Raw genomic sequence first — 22,451 nt, 5'->3', positions numbered from 1 at the left:
CAATAATAGACATCACCTGATTCAAGGTGATAAGGCAAGAATGACCAGTCACTCATTCTCATGAGTCATTATGATTAGCAATACACTCCAACCAACCACCAAGATTAAGACCTTTACAGGACAAGTCCACTTGGTGCACAATAATCCACTCAACCACCAGGCAATTTCATTTAGCAGACAGTGAGTCAGAAGATCCCAAGTTAAACCCTCACAATAAAACCTGTCATGAATGGGGCAACTCTAGTATTTTATTCCAGTTACCACCAGACAATATTATTCACCTGAGCAAATCAAAGGAGCCTGAGAGATACTACTGTTATACACCACAATATTTCTCAAGACAGACCATGTAAATGTTCCACCTAATGCCTGACAATTTTATTCAACTGAGTGAGTCATAGGGACCTGCAAGTTATTATCAGACAAGCTGCAAAGGTGACACTCAGGGTCTGATTAAGCACGATAACTTTGAGAGTCAGGATGTGATCACACCATTGATCACGTATCAGCAGCTGATAAGGAAAGAACATACAATAGGTTTCTTGTTATCTTGAATACTCATCTACTGCACTTACATAACTTTAGTGAGCCTTCTCAAAAAACTTTTACAAACTGATGCTGGAGAGGGGCATCTTCACACAGTGGCAGTGACAGAACCATGTGGCTCTAATGTCCAGTTATGTGAATGCCCCTAACTCCCTCCCTATCCACCAAAATGAAGATATTTCAACTGCAGATGGGGAACTTTAGCTTGCAGTTCACTGGGTTCAAATTCAGATAAGCTCAGGATTCCAAGAACTACTAGTTTCACTATTATATTATCATCCATATCATTTATAAAGGCTCCAAAACGCTAGCATCCACTGGCCCTGGTCACCTAATGGTGTCTCTCCATGCTGCTTGATCTCAGGCAGCTTTCCTATTCAGTCCCTTATCCCTGAGGTCACACACTATGACCTTGTCTCAGGTCTATTTTGTATGCCACTTGGAAAAAGCTTTGCCACTGCAGTTAACATCTCAAAGGTTTTTGATTGAGTCTGGCATAAATCTTTAATTTCCAAACTGCCCTCTTACCATTTCTATCCTTCTATCTGTGCCTTCATCTCTAGCTTCCTTTCTGGTCGTTCTATAGCTGCAGTTGTAGATGGCCACCATTCTACTCCTTGAGATATCAATAGTGATGTTCCTCAAGGTTGTCCTATCGTTAACTCTCTTCCTTCAATTCATCACCGACCTTCTGAGTTGTACATCTAACCCTAACCACTCATAGGCTGATGACTCCACTCCTCACCTTTCTATCAGCTTCTTACAGCGTACATCTGCAGTTACTTCAACAAACAAGGGATGAGGCTACAGAACACCTAATGTCTGACTTGGCTCATATCTCTGATTGGGGTAAAAGTAACGTTGTTGTTTTTAACTCAGTTCTTACATCTTTCAACCCATCAAAATCTTTCGCAAGAGTATCCACTAATTTTTAACAATATCCAACTCATACATATTCTTCACAGCATTCAACAACTTCCCATCTACTCCATATATTTTTATTCCTTTCCACAATCCTTGTCTATCCATCCTGTCATATGCTTTCTCCAAATCCATGAAGGCCGCATACAACTTCTTTCCCTTCTCTAGAAACTTTTCCATTAAAGATCTAAGAATGAATATCTGATCTACACAACCTCTTCCCTTCCTAAAGCCTCCCTGTTCTTCTCCAACTAATTCCTCTGTTCTTTCTCTAACTCTGTCAATAAGTATCCTATCATACACTTTTCCTATTATACTAAGAAGACAGATGCCCCCATGAATACCAAACACTTCTTTTTCCCCTTTCCCTTTGTACAAGGGAATAATTATACCTGGCTTCCAATCCTCCAGGACTCTATCTTCCTCCCAGGCCAATCTGCACATTTTCCACATCCATTCTACTACAGTACTATCTCTCCCCCATACTTCAGCATTTCACGACACACTCCATCAATTCCTGGGGCTTTCCCCAATTTAACTTTCTTCACTGCTTCCACAACCTCTATCCTACTGATTTCTTCCTGTCCTCTCACCTCCCTCCTCCTCCCAGCCATTCCCCAGCCACTTATACTCACATTACTTCCATCCTCTATGTTCAACAATTCCTTGAAGTGTTCTCTCCATCTGCTCACTTTTTCTCCCTTCTCCACTAGTAATCTACCATTTTTATCTTTCACTCCCCTGCTAAATTCACTTCCACCCTGTCTTACTCTTTTCACCTCTTTCCATAACATTTTCTTACAGTCCCTCCACTTTACACTCAAGTTCCTTCCAAAATATTCGCCATAAATCGCGTTTATGCATCATAACAAAGGGGCTCGAGCATGATGTCACGGAATGGTTGCTCTATGCGTGGCGGTACTGCACAGCTGGTCTGACTCATGGCTTTGTTTCTTTATAACTTTATTCTTGGTGAACATTTTTCTACAGCAAGGTATAACATTTTTGGTTTTTGCCTAACTTCAACTCATCACTTTGACTTTTATTTTCTTTGTTTTCCTTTTATGAACATCTACGATAAAGTACAACTATTCAGCTTCAAAATACCACCACAACCAGCATCCTATCATAAAAAGTGTATTTACACTGGCCGATCAAAGAAAAACATCGCAAAGCGAATATGCGGCCAAGATTAAAATAAAATTGTGCATCTCTTTCCCTTCGCTTTACTGAACAATGAAATGCAAAAATTATCATAATCTATATATCATTGTAAAGGTAATTTATTGAATTTTTGCATGGTTTAAACCACATTTACATATCTTTACTCGTTATTTTTTGCCGAATATTATTCTACAGCAAAGCATAAAATTTTTGCTTTTTGCCTAACTTCAACTCGTCATTTTGACATTTTATTTTCTTTGTTCTCATTTTTTGAACATACAGCGATAAAGTACAACTACTCGGCTTTAAAATGACACCAAAACCAACATTCTGTCATGAAAAGTGTATTTACACAGAGTGATCAATGTAAAATATCGGGCCGCGAAGATGTGAGTCTGCGTGAGTGGCTGACTCTAGCACAGACATAATCTGCCCTGATAGGGTTAAGATGAAAGTGACCATCCTCACTCATCCCTGAGTGGAAGATGAAAGTGACCATCCTCATCATCCCTGAGTGGCATTATGTGAGCAATAAACCCCAACCACCCACTGGACATAAACCTGGCCAGGCTCAATCGGACTAGACAGGCTTAATTACCCACTAAACCACCAGGTGCCATGATTTGGTTATAAGGTTACCATCCAGTATAGTAAATAGTTTCCTGGCATACAGGAAACCATTTGGATTGTCACTCAATGTAGTCATCCATAGACAGAAGGAGGAGGAAAGAATGAAGGAAAGAAGAAAAGGAAGGAAGGAAGAGAAGAATGGACTGTCACCCGAGAGAAGAGCTATATCAAATTAGTGGATGGTGAGTGCCCCCACCTACCACTTATTTGAGTTGATAACTACCAAATTAATACCACATGTGTGGAATATGACTGAATAAGCAGTTTTTTTTTTTTTTTTTTTTTTTTTTTTTTTAGATACAATAGTTTTTTTTTAAACTGATACTATTGGACATTGTTGGAAGGACACAAGTCAAGAGTGAGAGCAATGGAAATGAGTTACTTAAGAGGAGCCTGTGGGGTCACACGGAGAGACAGACTGACGAATGAGGATATAAAGGAGCGTTGTGGTGTGGATGTGGATGTGATAGGAAGTGTTATGAGGAACACACTGAGGTGGTTTGGCCATGTGGAGAGGATGGAGGGTGAAAGACTGACGAAGAGAGTGTATGTGAGTGAGGTGGAGGGGGGAAGAGGGAGGGGGAGGCCGAGGATGAGATGGAGGGATGGGGTGGAGAGGTATATGAGAGAAGGGGGTGTGAGTTGGGAGCAGGGCAGTGAAATGACGGGGGACAGGACGACGTGGGTTGTGGCCACCCCAATCGGGATTGAGGCGTCTGGCAATAGACAGATAGACAGACTATTGGAAGGCAATTTTCATGACGTTACAAAATGGTATGACATGCCATTACTGGCCTAATAGCAAAGTTTTAGTGTTGGGTTGCTGCCTAAAGGAAATGGCTTTAGCATTTTTCTGCTATATTTGGCTCTTTCTGGGAAAAAGTCTGGTACCAATGGAAGGCAATTTTTAGGAAAATTTGAAAATGATATGACAAGCAACAACTATTTAAATAGCAGAAAGAAAACATAATTTTGGTACTCCTTAAGCAGGGATATTTTACATGCCATTTCAGGTGAAGTACAGTATAGTGTTAAAAGTTGTTACTTTCAAACAATATGACTGTGAAGAAGTCCTATCTGAGGAACCAACAGGAGGCTACGGAAAAAAAAAATCAAGACACTTCTATAAATTAATATTAAAATAAACTCCTCTGCAGTACAAAGAACAATGGAAGAGAAACATACCTAAGAGATGTGTCCAAATGTTCCCCGTTTCTGTGTGGATTCTAAAGATGGATTTGAAACACGCTGCAAATGAAGGAAGAGGCGGCCTGTGGGAGAAAAATGGTTTACTTGTATTACTTTTTCATCCTCATGGGGCAATGTAGGATTGGATGATGGATGGATGGATGGTACCGGGAACCCCACCCATAAACCCAAATTATCCTTTATACTTTCCTCTTCTCCCTCCTTTCCTTCCTTCTTCTTCTGTCTTTCTTTACTTCATTCTTTCCTCATCCTGCCTGCAGGTGACTTTACACTCCCTCTTTTGTCATTCTTTTCTTCATTCTTTTCTCTTCTTCTGCCTATGGGTGACGATACATGGAGTGACAAGACAAATGGTTTCCTGTACACCAAGAAACCATTTACTATGCTGGGTGGTAACCATATAACCAAATTATGGCACCTGGTGGTTTAGTGGGTAATTGTGGCACTCCAATCTGACTCAGCTGGTGAAGGTTTATATCCAAGGGATGGTTGGGGTTATTGCTCAAATAATGCCACTCAGGGATGAGTGAGGCTGGTCACTCTCATCTTAAATGTCAGGACCAAAATGCCTAGCCCCAGGCTCCTACACTCCTCATGGGGCAAGGTAGGATTGGATGAATGGACAACATTTTATACCCACTAATTAGCAACATATTCTTATGTATAAGTATCAGAAACACACATAGGGCATGGTCTGGTTAATAGAAAGTGATGAGGGCACAATAAGAAACATGCACCAGAGACCTAAGATGGGCCTGACAACAGGGTTCTGAGATGGAAAGATAGCCTAGTAGTTTACATCACCTGGGATTAACTCCTCAAGTACAGCTTCATCTCTTAATTCCTAAAAAAACATATAAAACCAGATACTGCACCAATGCTGTCAGCAGGAACCAGCTCAGGTACATGATTGTCCCCCCCCCCCCCACAAAAAGAGCCACAACAATGGTAGTGGCACAGATTTTCATCTTACAACAATACAGAAAACTGCTATAACTAAGGGATCACTGTTAAGGCTATATATATCCCCAACAGTTCACTATGCTCCTCCAAGGCTGAATAACTAATCTGATACCAGCAAGAATAAAAAACAGAATACATGTATATTATTTGACAGGAGTTATGAATACAGCAAGTAATAGAAAGCCTACTATCCCAACAGAATATGGTTCTTGGAGGATAGAGGATGACAGGGACTCCAACACCAACCTCACCACCACCACTGCACCAACCTCTCCACCACCACAGTTCACTTGGTACACTACTACAGTAACTATTTCATGGGACACCACACCCCAGAAGCCAAACACAGAATGGTGGCAATCTCACCTATGCCAGTGATGCAGGTAGTCGTTGTCTTGTAGCCACTTGGGCAACTTTGAGAAAGGTTGGGTTTTCCAGCTCGCCACCTCCTCCCACACCTTGTGCACCAGCTCCTCAGCTGTCTCAAAGGCACTCTGCGCCATGGAGCTGAGCGCAAGGTCATCATCGTGGCACTCACGGTTCACCACTCTGTGACGCAACTCCTCCTCCTGCAATACATATAAAGATGGTCCTCATTAGTAGATGCCTGGTTGTTTAATGATATACTTGATTTATTTTCACCTGACAAAAATCCCTAACCTCTCTCAGTTCAGCTGATGGCCAAATGTCGTCAGAATGGAGAATACTGTACTTCCGGGAAACCAAGTTGATTCAACCCTACCATGCCTCATAACCAAGGATTACTGAATTTCATGTAGTTACAACTTATTAGTATTCAAGTTCTGGGAGAGAGACAGTTCCAGAAAGCAAAAACAATCCAACTACTGTATAGAGCTTTAAGGCCAGAATGGGCTGTGGCTTATGCATTAATAAGAGGTGAGTGAGGATTTTCTTTGTCATGTAAAATGGACATAGGTAAGTCTCCTGCCTTTAATGCTTTGGACTGTGGTAGTGCAGCCTCAGACCTCTACACTCCAAAGAGTGCAAAACGGGATTCACAGATACTGTTTAAATTATTAGCATAACTCACACAATTTGCAGTTACTGATTACATTATCAACATAACTCAAAAGGAAAGCACACAATCATTCCCTCTCACCGCAACAAAACCATCAGATTTACAGCGCAGGTTCCTTGCTTAAAGATCCAATGGCTGACCTGGTAAACTTGTACAGTAATAAGTTATGGATTAAATATCACAACTTTTTCCATACAACTTGTGTGACATTAATTGTTATAAAGACTCTAACAGTATTACAGGTGTGTACAGAACATTCCTAGGGGTCATATTCTATGTGGCTTTGTCAAATTAATTATGTGTTCCTTAATGATCTATTCTGCATACAGGATTATGGTACCTCAATACAGTGGCCTTTTCTGTATTACTGATGAGAACTGTCAATATTAAAGAGATATAAACATATTCAAGACAATATTAAGGTGTAATATGCAAAAACAAACTGCTAAGGAGGAGTATGCCACTACAGATATTGCCTTAATGGGAAAAATGTGATGCTTAACAGAGTGTCTTCAGTCATTTTCAGGTACATATAATTATATACTATAAAACAACTCCAGTTCTCCTTCGCACTTCATCATTTCGCACTCGATCCATACGCATCACTCCACACATACTCCTCAGACACCCCATCTCCATTACATTCAAACTTTTCCTCTCTGCTACACCCATATTCCATGTTTCAGCCCCATATAACGCAGTCGGTACCACAACACCCTCATACAACCTTCTCTTTACATCCATTCTAAGCGAACGACATCTAAACACTTTTTTTCAATCCTCCCAGCACCTTTCCTACTTCATTTATTCTACACTTCACTTCTGCATCTATTCTTCCATCCACAGCAACATGTGACCCTAGATATTTAAAACACACTACCTCCTCAAGCAACTCGCCAATCAAAGCTATATTCATCCCCCTACCATCTACCAACCTCATACACTTCAACACTTTACTCTTATTCTCATTTCTCCTTCTTAATGGCTTGATTGTGCTGCATTTTGGTGCAGTAACTCACTAACCTATGCGACCTTTCCGATTCCCTTGTGATCCACCAAGAAGGAAATTATGGGGTATTAAGGTGGAGAGAGAACGAGCAGATCTGCAAGAGGGTGTTGTTGGTTCTGCTGGGCAAGTTTTAGCTAGTTATTTTACAAGTATCTGGCCCACATCCACATTGGGAGGTATGCCTAGATAATTATCCAGATGGAAATACTTTACAATTATGGATATCAAGAACAATACTGTAACAATCTTTAAATTCTGCCAAAACTTCATCAAACTTAAAAACCGCGGGCAAAATAAGTAAACACTGTTGGTGTCAATCGAGAAAATGTCATCCGACAACTCATCCCAGATCTTTATATGCTTCAAATTTAGCCTAGCTGATACATACAGGAAATTCTCATTTCCATACAGCTTTACTAATTAAGAAAGCACTATTTGTGCAAACATAACAGATGTTCAAAAACGCACCATAAAATATGAATAGCAGTTACGTGGCCTCGTGTTATCCAGCAGTGATCACTGATCCTTACATGTACTTCAGTGATGGACCGCAAACATCCATTCGCTGAACCAACATGCTGGCTGTCCAGTCTCTCTTTCCATACGGTCTATACGGTACCCTACATCTTTGTTAGAAGTCTGCTTTTTATTTCACTTTTTCTTTCCGGTCGACCTGGTCATGAGGTCAATTTGTCCCCAGCTGCTTATCCCTATTAACCAACAATCTAACTTAACCAAACCAAAGTCATCCAACCTAACTATTGAACCTGAAACAGAAGATGGCTTAGGGGACAGACTGACATGGTACCCCCTTCTTACACTTTCTTGCTACCATACTGTATAAAGGGAGTCCGTAACCCGTGGACTGCGAGCCACAGCTCAGGCTGGGTAGTGTCGCGTTGCGAGTCACAGCTCAGGCTGTGCTGGTCGTGCATCACCGTTAACTGATCTACCCCCACACAAACTTAGGTATGGCGCTACCCAATGATGGAGAGAGAGACATTTTTTTTCTTTTCACCAAATGATGCCCTGGATGTTTAACTTCATGTTTATAATAAGCAAAAAAAAAAAAAATTAGTTTTTTTCCATTTTTTCACTACTCCCCTATGTAAACTTATGCATGGTCAAAGACAAAGAGTGAGAGAGAGATTTTTTTTTTAATCAGGTGATGCTCTGGATGTATATCTTCACATTTATAATAAACAAAAACTAAAAAAAAAAAAAAAAAAAAATCATTTTTTTTGTGCACCACTGGGTGGGATAAAAAAAACGTAATTGCGCAATCAACGGGTTAACTTAAAGAAATGTTCCTTATCAATGATCCATTTGCTACTGCTAATGAAACTGATTCACCACTTTCCCCCCACTTTATTCCAGCTAATAAATGGGAAAAAATATTAAGTTAATTTAGAAAACATCTCTTACTTAAAACAGTTTAATATTCCTTCACTACACCCATGTCTGTCAGTTATTTCAGTGTGCTCGGTGACATTATATTCACCACATCAGGGGAGGTGTTCTCTATGGCATCTCCATCACAAATACATAATGCATCTTTATGGGGGATTCATAAGTGATTTATCTGATCGTAATGCATGATCTCCCTGCAACAGTTCCCATCCCCAGCAGTGCCAAGGCAGTTAAGGAGGCCTAAACTACACCTTCTTCCTAAGGTATGCTGCTTTTCAAGGTCTGTGCGGCTTTCAAGGTTAAGTTTGGGTTGGATAATGACACCAGGGGAGGGGGGTCTGGAAAAGCAAAGCCTCGCTCAGTAAGGGCAAGGTCAGGTTTAGTTTTGCTATGATAGGTCCATTAGGGTAGGTTAAGTTCAATTCCGGTAGGTTTGAAATGTATTTTTAGCCATTCGGATTTTATTCCACATCTAACTTCAGGTGATGTAATTCAACTGATTTTGTTATTTCATTCTGTATCTAACCACACCACTGTAGGGGGAAGAGTCATTTGCAACAAGGTTAGGTTTAGTTTGACTACAACAGGTCAGGTTCGAATCCGGTAGGTTTTAAACGTATTTCTATCAATTTGGATTTTATTCTGTATCTGACTTCAGGTGACATATTTTAATCAAATTTGTTTATTTCAATCCATATCTGATTTCACATCCCAGTAGAGGTGGGAGTCATTTGAGACATAATTCCCAAAATTGATCAAAACACATTAAAAATTGTTAGGGGAAAAAAAAAAAAAAAAAAAGGCAGAAACGATGAGTGCAACAAAGGAAAAACATTTCCTTTAAATGAGGACAACCTTTATTTATATAATTTAGGTTCATGCCAAATGTTCACCTCTGCCTTAAATGCCGGGACTGTGTAGCTACGGTAGTTACCTTAGCCCTGAGCCCTTATCCTCCTGAAGGTGCATAAAAAGAATGTATGTCATATCATTCATTTCATATATATATAGGCTTCAACATGCCAGCAAGCATCTGCCTCTGTCACCTAATGGCAGCTCTCCAACATGCTTGCTTGCATCAGCCTTAGTCACCTAATGGTGGCTATCCATGCCAAATTATTTCAGTCAAATTATTTTTCTATGCGTGCCCTCCTCTCTTCCTGTTTCTCCCATCTTTCCTGTCACTTCTTATTGTTTTTCTTTCCTTTACAGGTGGCTTTACATTGAGTGACAAGCCAAATGGTTTCCTATAAGCCAAGAAACCATTTACAACGCTGGGTGGTAACCATATAACCAAACCATACGTGCTCCCTACGTGTCAACAAGTGGGTTGGTGGAGGGTTAGTGCCCCTCCCCGTAAAACAAATAACTCAAAGTCAAATGGCCACCCCTTACGGGATTATGGCATCTGGCAGTAGTAGTAGTAGTAGTAGATTAAGCGTTTCCACTCGGAATCTGAGGAGGCTATTAAGTTTCTTAGAAGACACGATGTTTATTGCCTAGACTGTCAGGAACTGTGTAAATTTAAAAAAAAACAGACCAGTGGTACTGTGGTTGGTACAAAAAGTACGCAAAAACCAAGAAACGGGTACAGTGTAGTTTTTGTGTTTCTGACTACAAAGGAACTTTTTCGGACAACACACACCTTCTGGCTTGGCAAATTATACTGTTCATAAACCACAGGATTCAAAGGTTCTGGAACCACGACGTTATTGTCAGACGACTCTTGTCCTGGACAATCGTATCTCTAGGGTAAGCATTCTCCTAGGATAGGTTTGGTATGTTGGGGTAGGTTTGGTTAGGTTTAGTGTGTTTGGTGAGGTTATGTTACGTATTCCCCTAGGATAGGTTAGGTATGTTTGGGGTAGGTTTGGTTAGGTTTAGTGCGTTTGGTAAGGTTACGTTACTTCTGTTTGGTTAGGTTTCGTCTGTTCCGTTACGTTAACTGGTGGTGCAGTATATTTATCTGGTGGTTTTTTATGCGATTTGAGTTGTTTTTTACTTCATTTTTTTCGGAAAATGCTTGATTTCACCTACTTCTCCAATCAAAGTTCATGTTGGGAAAAGAGGGAAAATGAGGCATTTCCAACAAAAATGAAGGTCAGAAACATTTGAAACGCATCAAAAACTGCCAGAAGAATATACTGCACTACCTGGTGGGTGTAATGCCCACTTGTAATAATTTATCGTATTTTTTGCACATGGTCACATTCTTCTAGGGGTACTGTTCCTTGCACCATGTGCTGGCTGAGGGTTTGCCTTAATGGTGGGTAACTTTTCTTCACTATTTATTTTCACAGGTTTTGTGATGTGATCCAAATCAAAATGAAACTTCTAGAGGTATTTTATGTGATGAATACAGCAACAAAATGATACTCTCAAGTTTATTTCTGAGATGACTTGCATGGCAAAATGCAAATATAGGTGGTAATTCATCACACAGATCACGTCCAAGTGCATGAAGGGGTTAACAGTGAAGGGCACAAATTTGCCTTTTCGTGATAATGCTGATAGCAACAAGTTTCACATAGCATTCAAGGCTATAACAAGAAAAATGGCTTGATACATTACAATGGAATTTTCATAATGAAAAAATTCTGCAATTTACAATGGACTTACAAAATACAAAAGGGGCAAATTATTACAAGAAATAATTGTTGCTACAAGCCCATACCAACATCCTTTACTTCAACCATGTGGAAGAAAAAAAAAAAAACTTTTCCCTACATTAGAGATTACCATATTCTAAAGCAAGATGGTGTTCTTTCTATTACTGGCTATACTGTACTTTGCATCTATCAATAACCATATTCTATACTGTAACTTCAACAATAATGTTAGCTGGTGTGGTTACCATGCCAACATTCATTCCTTCAACCACAACAGTAAGAAAAATTACTTCTAAATTTCATGCTTCTTAATAATTACCCAAATGAAGTAACAGTTAACAATATTAAAAACTTTAGCTAAATATTACACCCATACAGTACAGCAAACAAAAAATTTATCACAAAAAAACCTGCACAAAGTTTAGGACACAATTCTGAAGTGGCCAATAAAAGCAATATGAGAAGAACAAAGGATACCGGAAACATTGTACTTCCTGTTTCCAGTAAAGCAGGAAGACAGGACAGGGTAGATTGAGCTTGTGCTGGGGCCAAGGACTGCGTGGAGAGGTATTGCGTCACCAGTTAACAAGGTCGCCACAGGAAAGTATTACGGTTCCACTTTAAATGGCCGTAAAACTGCAGCAATCTCCATCTTGAATGTTGTCCTATGAGGATTTATACTCTAGAACGTGGTGCTGATCACGAAGAGCCGCTACAAATAAGGCGAAACTTCATTTAGCTAGAGAAAATCAGGTACACAGGGACGCATATCTCCGCCTTGGTTAAAATGAATTAATATTTTGACTCACCTCTTTGGAATCGATGAGAGACTCGTCCTCAGGCGTACCCGGTAACGGACACCCTTCGCTCTCGTCATCCCCGGCCACACTTTCCTCTAATAATTTACTGAACTCAGGAAATAAATCTGTCTCTAACGTGGCATCTTCGGGTAAATCCTTGTCCAGAGGGTTCCCTAAAGTTCTCTTCCGGACTTCAATATTCGTTCCTAATATTTCGTCGAACCCACTCATGATGGAGTTGCCTGGCCACCACCGATATGAAAAGTGTGAGTACGGATTACTTTAACATATAGCACCAAGGATACACTAGGAATGAGACTATAGGCAGCAACACTCCTTCCCCCCCATCACCAGATCAGCTGACTGAACCCGTGTACGTCGACTGCAAAGTTGCCATGTCTACTAGAAAAACCTAGCCCACTAGCCACGAAAACCCGCCCAAAGTAGCCAAATCGCACCTATCAGCTGTTCTTTTAATTGTATCTAGCTTTAGCCTTACTCTTATAGTATTCTTAATATCATAGCAATTATGTAATATTATTACTATGGGATCAATAACGTAACCCCAAGACCAGCAACCTTTCCAAAGTCTTGCCACCAAAATCTCAAAATTAGCCCACTTGTGCGTAAAACCTGCGACCTTGGCAACTTTGGTATACGTCGACTACACTCTTGAAATGCCACTCCCGCCACATACACATCTATACCGTATTTTAATAGAAAGGTCAATCGCTCAAATAGCCTATTATTATCATTTTATATACTATAATAATATTTCGATATTGTCTAATGGCACACTAATATATATATTGTAATTAAGAACAAAGAAAAGTCTGTCATTAATGATATGCCCTACTTCACAAAACTAACTTCATGGTTCTCTTCAAAGTACTGTTAAATAAGATTGGTTAGTTTGTTCCCACTTTGTTTTTAATTTTATGAGGAGAAGGATTTTTGAAGCATAATATTGTGTTTATTGTATTGGTATAATGCAGTTATTAGCTATACTAATTACATGCACAGACTGTGCTTGCATCCATGCCTCTCTCTCTCTCTCTCTCTCTCTCTCTCTGTTGTAACTTTAGCGTAGTATCTTTTACTTTAAATCTGCGATATTAACGTGTCAAAACCAACCTAAGTTATGTTTTCTTTCGATCATTTAACGAAAGCGCGGGAGCTTCAAATGGTAGACAATCTCAAATACACATTTCCATGTCTCGACTTTTTTTCTTGCGTACATTTTTCAAAACCATTCATTTTCGCGGCATACCACGTCTCTCATCTTCATTTTCATAATGACTACCCTTTTCACCACTGCATATCTATTACAATAAGCACACATACACATCAGCCACGCATATCACCTTGCTCCTCGCTGGCCACCTTTGGCCACAACTGGCCATACCTAAATAGTATCTTTATGTGAGTCAAGCTCTGTACTAGGCTAAACTAATGGTGTTATAATATAGCAGAGCAAGTAAAAGCAAAAGTGTTGTCCAAGTAATAGAATACAGCCAGTTACCGCAGGAATGCGCTGATCAAGCTTCGTCAGTTGTCTCGTCTAAAGGCGAATTAGGAGATGCATATATTAGTATGTAATTTTTTTTTTTTTTAACTCAGTAGTACCACAAGATAACCACCATATCTAGTATCGCGAATATGAAAGGAATAAAGAAAAGGATAAAGGTAGATGATGAATTCTACCAGGAACTGGTTGAAATGGAAACAGTCCCACCCCACTGCTGTCGATGTTTTTTTTTTTTTTTTTTTTTTTTTTTTTTTTTTTGCCTATCGACCATTGGGGTCGGAGCCCCTGGTCATTAAGGCAATATATATATATGTATATATATTGACATATATACACATATATATACGAACATATATATATACATACTTACATACATACACACATCCATGCATATGAACATACACACTTTCATGCACACGTACATATATATATAATAATTTTTATTTTATTATTTTTTTGTAGTTTTATTTTTATTATTTTTATTTATTTTTTTATATTTTTAACCTTATATGACTTATAATCAAAAATACCTAATCTAAAGACCCTAAAACTAACCACCTAACAGACAAATCACTAACCTATACTAAATCCTAAGAGACAAATAACTTGACCTACACTAATGGTAAAAAAAAAAAAAAAAAAAAAACCTCGACCAAGAGATCACCATCGACTGCAGATATGTAATGCCTTTCTACATGACATACCTGCACTCATCACCTGGTGACTGTCAGTCAAGGCACAACCTAATATAGGGGACATCAATATATGAAAGGGAACCAGACGAGTCAGGAACATTTCCATATACGTCAGCTGTCGGCCCTAATTAGAATAACTTAAGCAAGATAATATAATGTATTTACATAATTTGTACAAAAAGTGAAGAACCTCGCCAAGCAGACCACCATCGACTGCAAGTGCCCAATACCTTCCTATATTGCACACTTGCACTCATCAGCTGGTGACTGTCAGGCGAGGAACTTGGCTTAATGTAGGGGACATCTATATTAGAAATAGATCAGTGGGAGGAGGAACTATTTAAAATATGTCAACTGTCAACCCTAATTAATATTACAATATATACATATTTACCGTTGATAAAAACCATAACCACACAGTAAAAAAGTCACATCACTCTGATCAGTCCGGTCTCTCTCAAGAAATCCATCAATTTATCAGTCATAACAATGTCCCCATCACCCAGGATGGTGGAAAGGGTGAAGGGGACGTCTGCTGCGCCGCAGTAATTCATAAGTGAAGCACGTTCACGAATAAATCGCCGACAGCGCAGGATGATATGACTGATAGATAACACCGCATCACAGATGTCACAGTGCGGTGGGAAGCGTCTTTCCATATATGGTTTTATGTGGGTTAAAACGGTGGCATTCAGCCGTAACCGTGCCAACACTTTTTCTTCTAGGCGACTGGGACGGTTGGCAGTGTCCCAGTCGCCTAGGTACGGCTTACAAGTTGGAATATTTAGTCTGGTCCACTGACCTTGCCACAGAAGATTAATTGATTTCTTTCCGAGAGAGAGACTCGATCGCAGATCACGAGGAACGTCCCAAGTCTCCTCGAGCTCCACAGCCGACTTTGCAAGTAAGTCAGCCTGCTCATTGCCGTAGATACGACAATGACCAGGCACCCAGATCAGCGTGAATGACTTGTTGCATGAATGCAACTTATTAACGATGCGGCCCTGGATCTCATGAGAGTCCGTAGTGCAAGATGCAATTGCCTGAAGGGCTGATTTTGAATCTGAAAATATGACAAATGAGTCATGTCTAGAATTGAGAGCATAGTCTATGGCTTTGTCAATAGCAAAAAGTTCTGAAGTAAACACAGATGTATGAGTCGGCAACCGATACCTGAGGGCACATTCAGTCGACCACACACTTGCACCCACACATTCACTCGACTTGGAGCCGTCGGTGTACAACTGATGGGACCCCAAGTGACGAACAATGATCTTACGAAACAAGTGGTGGACCTCCGCCTCCGGCGCCTTGGCCTTTGGTGCTGGGAGCCATGTGACATCGACTGTAAAGCCGGGTGGCTCCCAAGGCGCTATATTTTTAAGCACCAACTTGTCACAGTCACTGGGGTCCACATCAAGCTCCCGAGTCAGTAAGTGGAGGCGAGCGGCAAGTGGCCGACGCACCCCCCGCAGAAGGTGGTGGTATTGACGCAGGGGGGTACAGGCCACATTGCTGATATTACATTTCCTAAATGTCCTTACACCATAGGACAAGGCCAGGTGGTCACGGCGAATACGGAGGGGAGGCACATTCGCCTCCACTTCCATACGAGCTACACGGGTACACCGGACAGCTCCAAGACACATTCGCAAACATTTATTCTGCAACACATCCAATCCTTTCAGAGTGGCATCAGATGCCGAGCCATACACGTGTGCGCCATAGTCTAGCTTCGATCGAATAAGGGACTTATACACCATTAATAAAGATTTTCTGTCGGCACCCCAGGTAGTACCCGCTAGGTACTTGAGGACATTTAACGGTTTATCACAACGAGCAAGCAAAGTATTAACGTGAAGTTTAAAATTCATTCTACGATCAAAATGTATTCCTAAAAATTTTACAGAATTTTGAAAAGGTACCGCCTGATTATCTAAAGTTAAGCACAAATTAGGTACGTTACGATTAGTGAAAACTATAGCGGCACACTTACGGACGGAAAACTTAAATCCCCACTGCAAGGCCCATTGGTGGACGGAGTCAAGGGCTGCTTGAATCCGCCCAGCCGAAAATTGTGCATTACGGGAAGAGTGCCATATTGCACAATCGTCAGCGTAGAGTGAGTATTTAAGATTCCTCGGGATGGGAGCTGATGACAGAATATCATTGATCATAATACTAAATAAGGTAGGACTAAGCACACTTCCCTGCGGCACCCCGTTTTCCTGGATAAATATATCCGATGTTACGTTACGGGGCAATTTGACAGAGAAAGTTCTGTCCCTTAAGAAATTTGAAATAAAAACAGGCAAATTTCCTCTTAAACCATAAGCATAGAGCTTCATTAGTATACCGTGTCGCCATGTCATGTCATAGGCTTTATGGATGTCCAAGAACACCCCTATCATGAATTCTTTATTGGCAAATGCCTCTGCAATACAATGCTCCAAATTCATTAAATGATCTAGTGAACTTCTGTATTTACGGAAGCCACATTGTCGATCATTTAACAAATTCTTCGACTCTAAAACAAAAAGAAGCCTATTGTTAACCATACGTTCCATGACCTTACATAGACAAGAAGTCAACACAATAGGACGAAATGAAGTAGGATTCATAAGACAACCAGCCTCTTTGGGTATCGGTATGACGTGCGCAAAGTGCCATGAGTTTGGGAACGTTCGAGACGCCCAAATCTCATTGTACAATGCTAACATCTTAATCAGGTTGTCCTGATTAAGATGCTGGATCATACCGTACGTGATGGTGTCTGGTCCAGGGCTGGTGTCTTTACAGGATTTAAGGGCAAGGAGCAGTTCATCTAGCGTAAACTCTTGGTTGTACGGGGAGTTTACGTCTTCTGTGGCAAAGTCTAATATCTGTAGCTCAGCCGTGCGTTTATGATGTTGGAAACGCGGGTCATAATTGGCTGAGCTACTTACGTGAGAAAAACTCCTGGCGAGGATGTTAGCAACGTCCACGGGCTCGTCATAGATGTTATTATTGACTTTCAAGGTGGTGATTGGGAAATATGGGCCTTTATTATTTAATATTCTTATGGTGGACCAGACTTTACGTAATGGTGTTGTACGAGTCACCGTGGACACAAAGGACCGCCAGGAGTCACGTTTGGCCCTTCTTATCATTCTCCTTGCCTCAGCCCGTGCCTGTTTGTATGCAATAAAATTTTCCTCAGTGGGCTGACTATCAAAAATCCTGTATCTCCTATTGCGTTTTCTTAATGCTTGTCGGCAATCCGGCGTCCACCAATGTGCTCTATGCTTCGCATGAACTGTAGAAGTCTTGGGAATAGCAGCCTCAGCTGCGTGTAATATGGAAGTAGTTATATTTTCGACCTTAACATCTATGGTCTCCCCAGATATATCTAAATTGGCGATCCTTGAGAAGGATCCCCAATCTGCTTTCTTATAGTTAAATTTTGGAGGTGGAGGGTCCGAAATGATGTCGCGTGTATAAGAAAGACAGATGGGTAAATGATCACTTCCCAAGGAGTCGTCGTAAGGGTCCCATGAGAGATCTTGATGTATACCAGGGGAGGCCAAAGATAAGTCAATGGCCGAAAAGTTACCAGTACGATCATCTACACGAGTCGCTCTACCATCGTTCAGAAGACAGAGGTTGGACTGTAGTATTAGGTCGGCTACTTGCTCCCCACGACCATCAATCCTCAAGCTACCCCATTGATAGTGATGGGCGTTAAAGTCGCCCAACACTAACTTATTTCCAGGGAGATGTTCCACAAGTGAATTTAAAGCATCACTATCAATGGGGCCATGTGGAGGACAGTACAGAGAGCAAATAGACAGATACGTGTTATTAAATTTTACTCTGCACGCGACCGCTTCCAGAGTAGAATTTAGAATCACTTCCGTTTGTGGGTGTGATTTGTGTGTGTAAATGGCAACTCCGTGACCTTCATATCTTCTATACGAGTGGTAGTGTCTGAACTGGGGAGGATCAGGATGATCCTCCAGGCGCGTCTCCTGTAAACAAACAACGTCTGGCCTGTGTAGTGAAAGCAAGATTGCTATATTATGTAACTTATTCCCAATACCTCTACAATTCCACTGCAGTATAGTGAATGCGGCGGTTTAAGATTTTCGAGGGTGGCCAGTGTGCTTAGTCTTTTTATGCCCCTCGCGACCAGGCGAGTGGCTACCGGGGGACCTATCCCGGTGCTTGTTTGTGGAGATCTCCATAGTCTCATCAATAACGAGGCTCCCAGATTCCATCGAGGAAGAGCTATCCTTTCTCTCCCTCGCCGGACCAGGAGCAGGAATGACATGAGGACGTGACTGTTTGGTGAGGGTGGTCAAGTTAATTTTATCTGACTTGTCAGGCTTCTGTTTTGACCGCACTGACTGCGAAGGAGCAGCGGCAGCCTGAGAGTATGAAGTGGCAATTGGGATGTCTGTCAGAGAGTTGGAACGTACAGGAGGCTTAGGCTGAGAGGTATGGCGTGGGGCATGAGGAGCGAATGTAAGGTCAGTCTGTGTTTCAACGGTGCACATCACGGGACGGGACACAACCGCCGATGCATAGGAGACATTAGGTTTGGGAGTTGCATGCAACTCCTTCACCTTCTTCCTAGCATCGTAAAAGGAAATGCCCTCGGTTGCCTTCACTGTGCAGACCTCTTTCTCCTCCTTCCACTTGGGGCAAGCCCTCGAGGAAGTGGAGTGAGCATCCTTGCAGTGAAAGCAGCACTCCGTCTCAGATGTACAGTGTTCAGCAGAATGTCCCACATTTGCGCACCTACCACACACTGGCTGGGAAGCCCTACAAGCCTTTTCATGATGCCCATAAATCTGGCATTTTAAGCAACGCAAGGGGTTCGGGATATATGGTCTGACGTTAAGAATTTCATATCCAATTCTGATGTTGGAAGGTAAAGCAACTTTGCCAAACGTTAGGACAACTGTGGCGGTCTTCGTCTTCCTGCCTTCCGAGAATCTAGTTATAAAACGTGCCTCTATAACATCCTGCTGTGCAAGTTCCTGTACGATCTCTTCCTCCTCCATGACCACTAGATCTCTGCAGGTGATCACACCTTTGCAGGAATTCATGGAGTGAGGGATCGTGGACTGAACATCATAACAATGGAACTTGCCCAGTTTTAGCAAATCCTTTACCTGACTTGAGTTTCTAGTTTTAACGAGAAGATCTCCACTCGCAAGTTTTTTCACTTGTTCCACCTCACCTGCACACCCATCAATCACCTTCTTGATGATAAAGGGATTGAGGCTGGACAGGGGAGTGGGACCAACCGCGTGGATCTGTACAAACTCGGCGTTTCTATAATTGATGTCAAGACGGGTACGTGTCTGGGGCCGTTCAGTCTGGGGGTAGTCAGTCCGTGAGACAGTCGGGGGTCGGTCAGGACTACCTCCCCCCCTGAAGGGGGGGGAGGCAGCAGTGGCGTCCGCCATAGTTACCACTTCCCCCTCACGGGGGAAGTGGGAAGAGAGAGAAAAACGACCAAGGGAGAAATTGCCCGGGGATCACACACCTAATCTGAGATTACCCTCTCAAACCACTCTCGGGAGGACGCGCCCGTGTGTAACTCACACCCCAGAGCGATCAGTGGGGGGTACACTCCAGAGGTGAGTAAGCAAAGGCAATCTCAGGAAACAGATATAGACACTTACTATATCTCTAAAGGGCTGGGAGGAGAATTAGTACTAGCTAACCTTACTTTATTGAAAAACGCCCTAGTGGCGGAGGAAACAAAGCTAAAGCCGGTGAGGCAACCCTGCAGCTAGAGGAGAGCCAGAGAAACACGTCTGCACACTCCACGACCATGCATCAAAGTCGCTGTCGATGGTTAGCCCGCCGGTGAGGTTGTCTCCGATCCAGGCTCACCTGGTGTCGGGGCAGTTGCGGGGAGAAGGGGCACAGGTCAGTGGTGGTTGGGTGACCCTCTGTCTGTCCCTTCCTGGGGTGGTGGGGTGGTGGTGGCCCGGTGGTGGGGTGGGGGGTGGCGGAGTGGATGGTCCGGCGGCGGGCATTTTATATATATTAATATCTTGAGACTCGATGGCAGATATAATTAAAAAGGCGCATCTTACGTAGAGGTTAATGGATGATGATGCTATAAGCGATCATTTTCGACAGGTTTTACTCTAGATAATTAAAATCGTCTGACAGTAATATGAACAGAGGCAAAGAGACGTTCTCAGAGTGAAGTGGTTAATGTAAAGATAATAATAATGTTTAAGTATATAACACATAAGTGAAAAGAGTATAGTTAAAATGAAATATACAGTAAAGCAAATGTTACCGAGCATGATTGAAATGAGTCTTCTGTCTCGAACTGGGACTTTTGATGCATGGTCGTGGAGTGTGCAGACGTGTTTCTCTGGCTCTCCTCTAGCTGCAGGGTTGCCTCACCGGCTTTAGCTTTGTTTTCTCCGCCACTAGGGCGTTTTTCAATAAAGTTAGGTTAGCTAGTACTAATTCTCCTCCCAGCCCTTTAGAGATATAGTAAGTGTCTATATCTGTTTCCTGAGATTGCCTTTGCTTACTCACCTCTGGAGTGTACCCCCCACTGATCGCTCTGGGGTGTGAGTTACACACGGGCGCGTCCTCCCGAGAGTGGTTTGAGAGGGTAATCTCAGATTAGGTGTGTGTTCCCCGGGCAATTCTCCCTTGGTCGTTTTTCTCTCTCTTCCCACTTCCCCCGTGAGGGGGAAGTGGTAACTATGGCGGACGCCACTGCTGCCTCCCTCCTTCAGTGGGGAGGTAGTCCTGACCGACCCCCGACTGTCTCACGGACTGACTACCCCCAGACTGAACGGCCCCAGACACGTACCCGCCTTGACATTAATGTACATAACGCCGAGTTTGTTTTAATTCATGCGGTTGGTTCCACTCCCCTGTCCAGCCTCAATCCCTTCATTATCAAGAAGGTGATTGATGGATGTGCAGGAGAGGTGGAACAGGTCAAAAAACTTGCTAGCGGAGATCTCCTAGTAAAGACTGCAAATTCGTCCCAGGTTAAGGATTTGATGAAGATGAGCAAATTCCATTGCTATGATGTTGTGCCAACGATCCCTCACTCCATGAATTCCTGCAAGGGAGTCATCACTTGCAGGGACCTCATGGCCATGGAAGAGGACGACATCGTACATGAACTTGCTCATGAAGATGTAATTGAAGCCCGTTTCATCACGAGATTTTCCGAGGGCAGGAGGACGAAAACGGCAACGGTTATATTGACTTTCGGTAAAGTGACTCTCCCAACCCATATCAAAGTGGGGTATGAAATTGTTAACGTAAGGACATACATCCCTAACCCACTTCGTTGTTTACGATGTCAGTTATATGGACACCATGAAAAGTCTTGTCGGGCTTCTCAATCAGTCTGTGGCAAGTGCGCAACACAAGGACATGATGCTGACCATTGCACATCAGAGGGTGTCAGCTGCTTTCACTGCAAGGGTGCTCGCTTCACTTCCTCTAGGGATTGTCCCAAGTGGAAGGAGGAGAAAGAGGTCTGTGCGGTGAAGGCGACTGAGGGCATCTCTTTCTACGAAGCAAGGAAAAGGTGAAGGAGTTGCATGCAACTCCCACACCGAATAGGTCCTATGCTTCGGCAGTGATGTCCCGCCCTGTGATGTGCACTGTGGAGACGCAGACTGATCTCGTGCTTGTTAATCAAGTCACTCACTCTACCTCCACCTCCACCTCTAAACCTCCTGTACGATCCAACTCTCTAACTGACCTCCCTAAAGCTTCATCATACTCACAGGCCGCTGCTGCTTCTCAGTCAGTCAAGCCTAAATCGAAGCCTGACAAGACTGTAAAACATAACTTCACCACCCTTTCAAAGCCACGTCCTCATGTCCTCCCTGCTCCTAGCCCAGCGAGGGAGAGGAAGAATAGCTCTTCCTCTGTGGAATCTG

The 22,451-nt window shown here is 42.2% G+C and overlaps 1 protein-coding gene across 2 annotated transcripts in view; it reads right to left on the bottom strand.

The window, feature by feature from the left end:
- AdipoR (adiponectin receptor) overlaps positions 1 to 12,638 on the bottom strand; it is a 44,980-nt gene extending 32,342 nt beyond the window's left edge. For both annotated transcript variants that reach the window (XR_013897441.1, XM_080273010.1), the window contains exons 1-3: positions 12,310 to 12,638; positions 5,800 to 6,002; positions 4,447 to 4,532 (exon numbers count right to left, since the gene is read on the bottom strand). Coding sequence is in view for 1 of the 2 variants with exons in the window: in XM_080273010.1 (XP_080129136.1) it covers positions 4,447 to 4,532; positions 5,800 to 6,002; positions 12,310 to 12,531 (511 nt within the window). In the remaining variant the exon portion in view is untranslated. The remainder of the gene's footprint in view (positions 1 to 4,446; positions 4,533 to 5,799; positions 6,003 to 12,309) is intronic.
- Between the last annotated feature and the right edge of the window lie 9,813 nt (positions 12,639 to 22,451).

Source organism: Coenobita brevimanus, chromosome 52 (assembly GCF_032717465.1).
Source record: "Coenobita brevimanus isolate Jiangsu-jjx chromosome 52, ASM3271746v2, whole genome shotgun sequence".
In the NCBI taxonomy this organism is placed as follows: Eukaryota; Metazoa; Arthropoda; class Malacostraca; order Decapoda; family Coenobitidae; genus Coenobita; species Coenobita brevimanus.
This window is presented reverse-complemented; position numbering and strand designations above follow the sequence as displayed.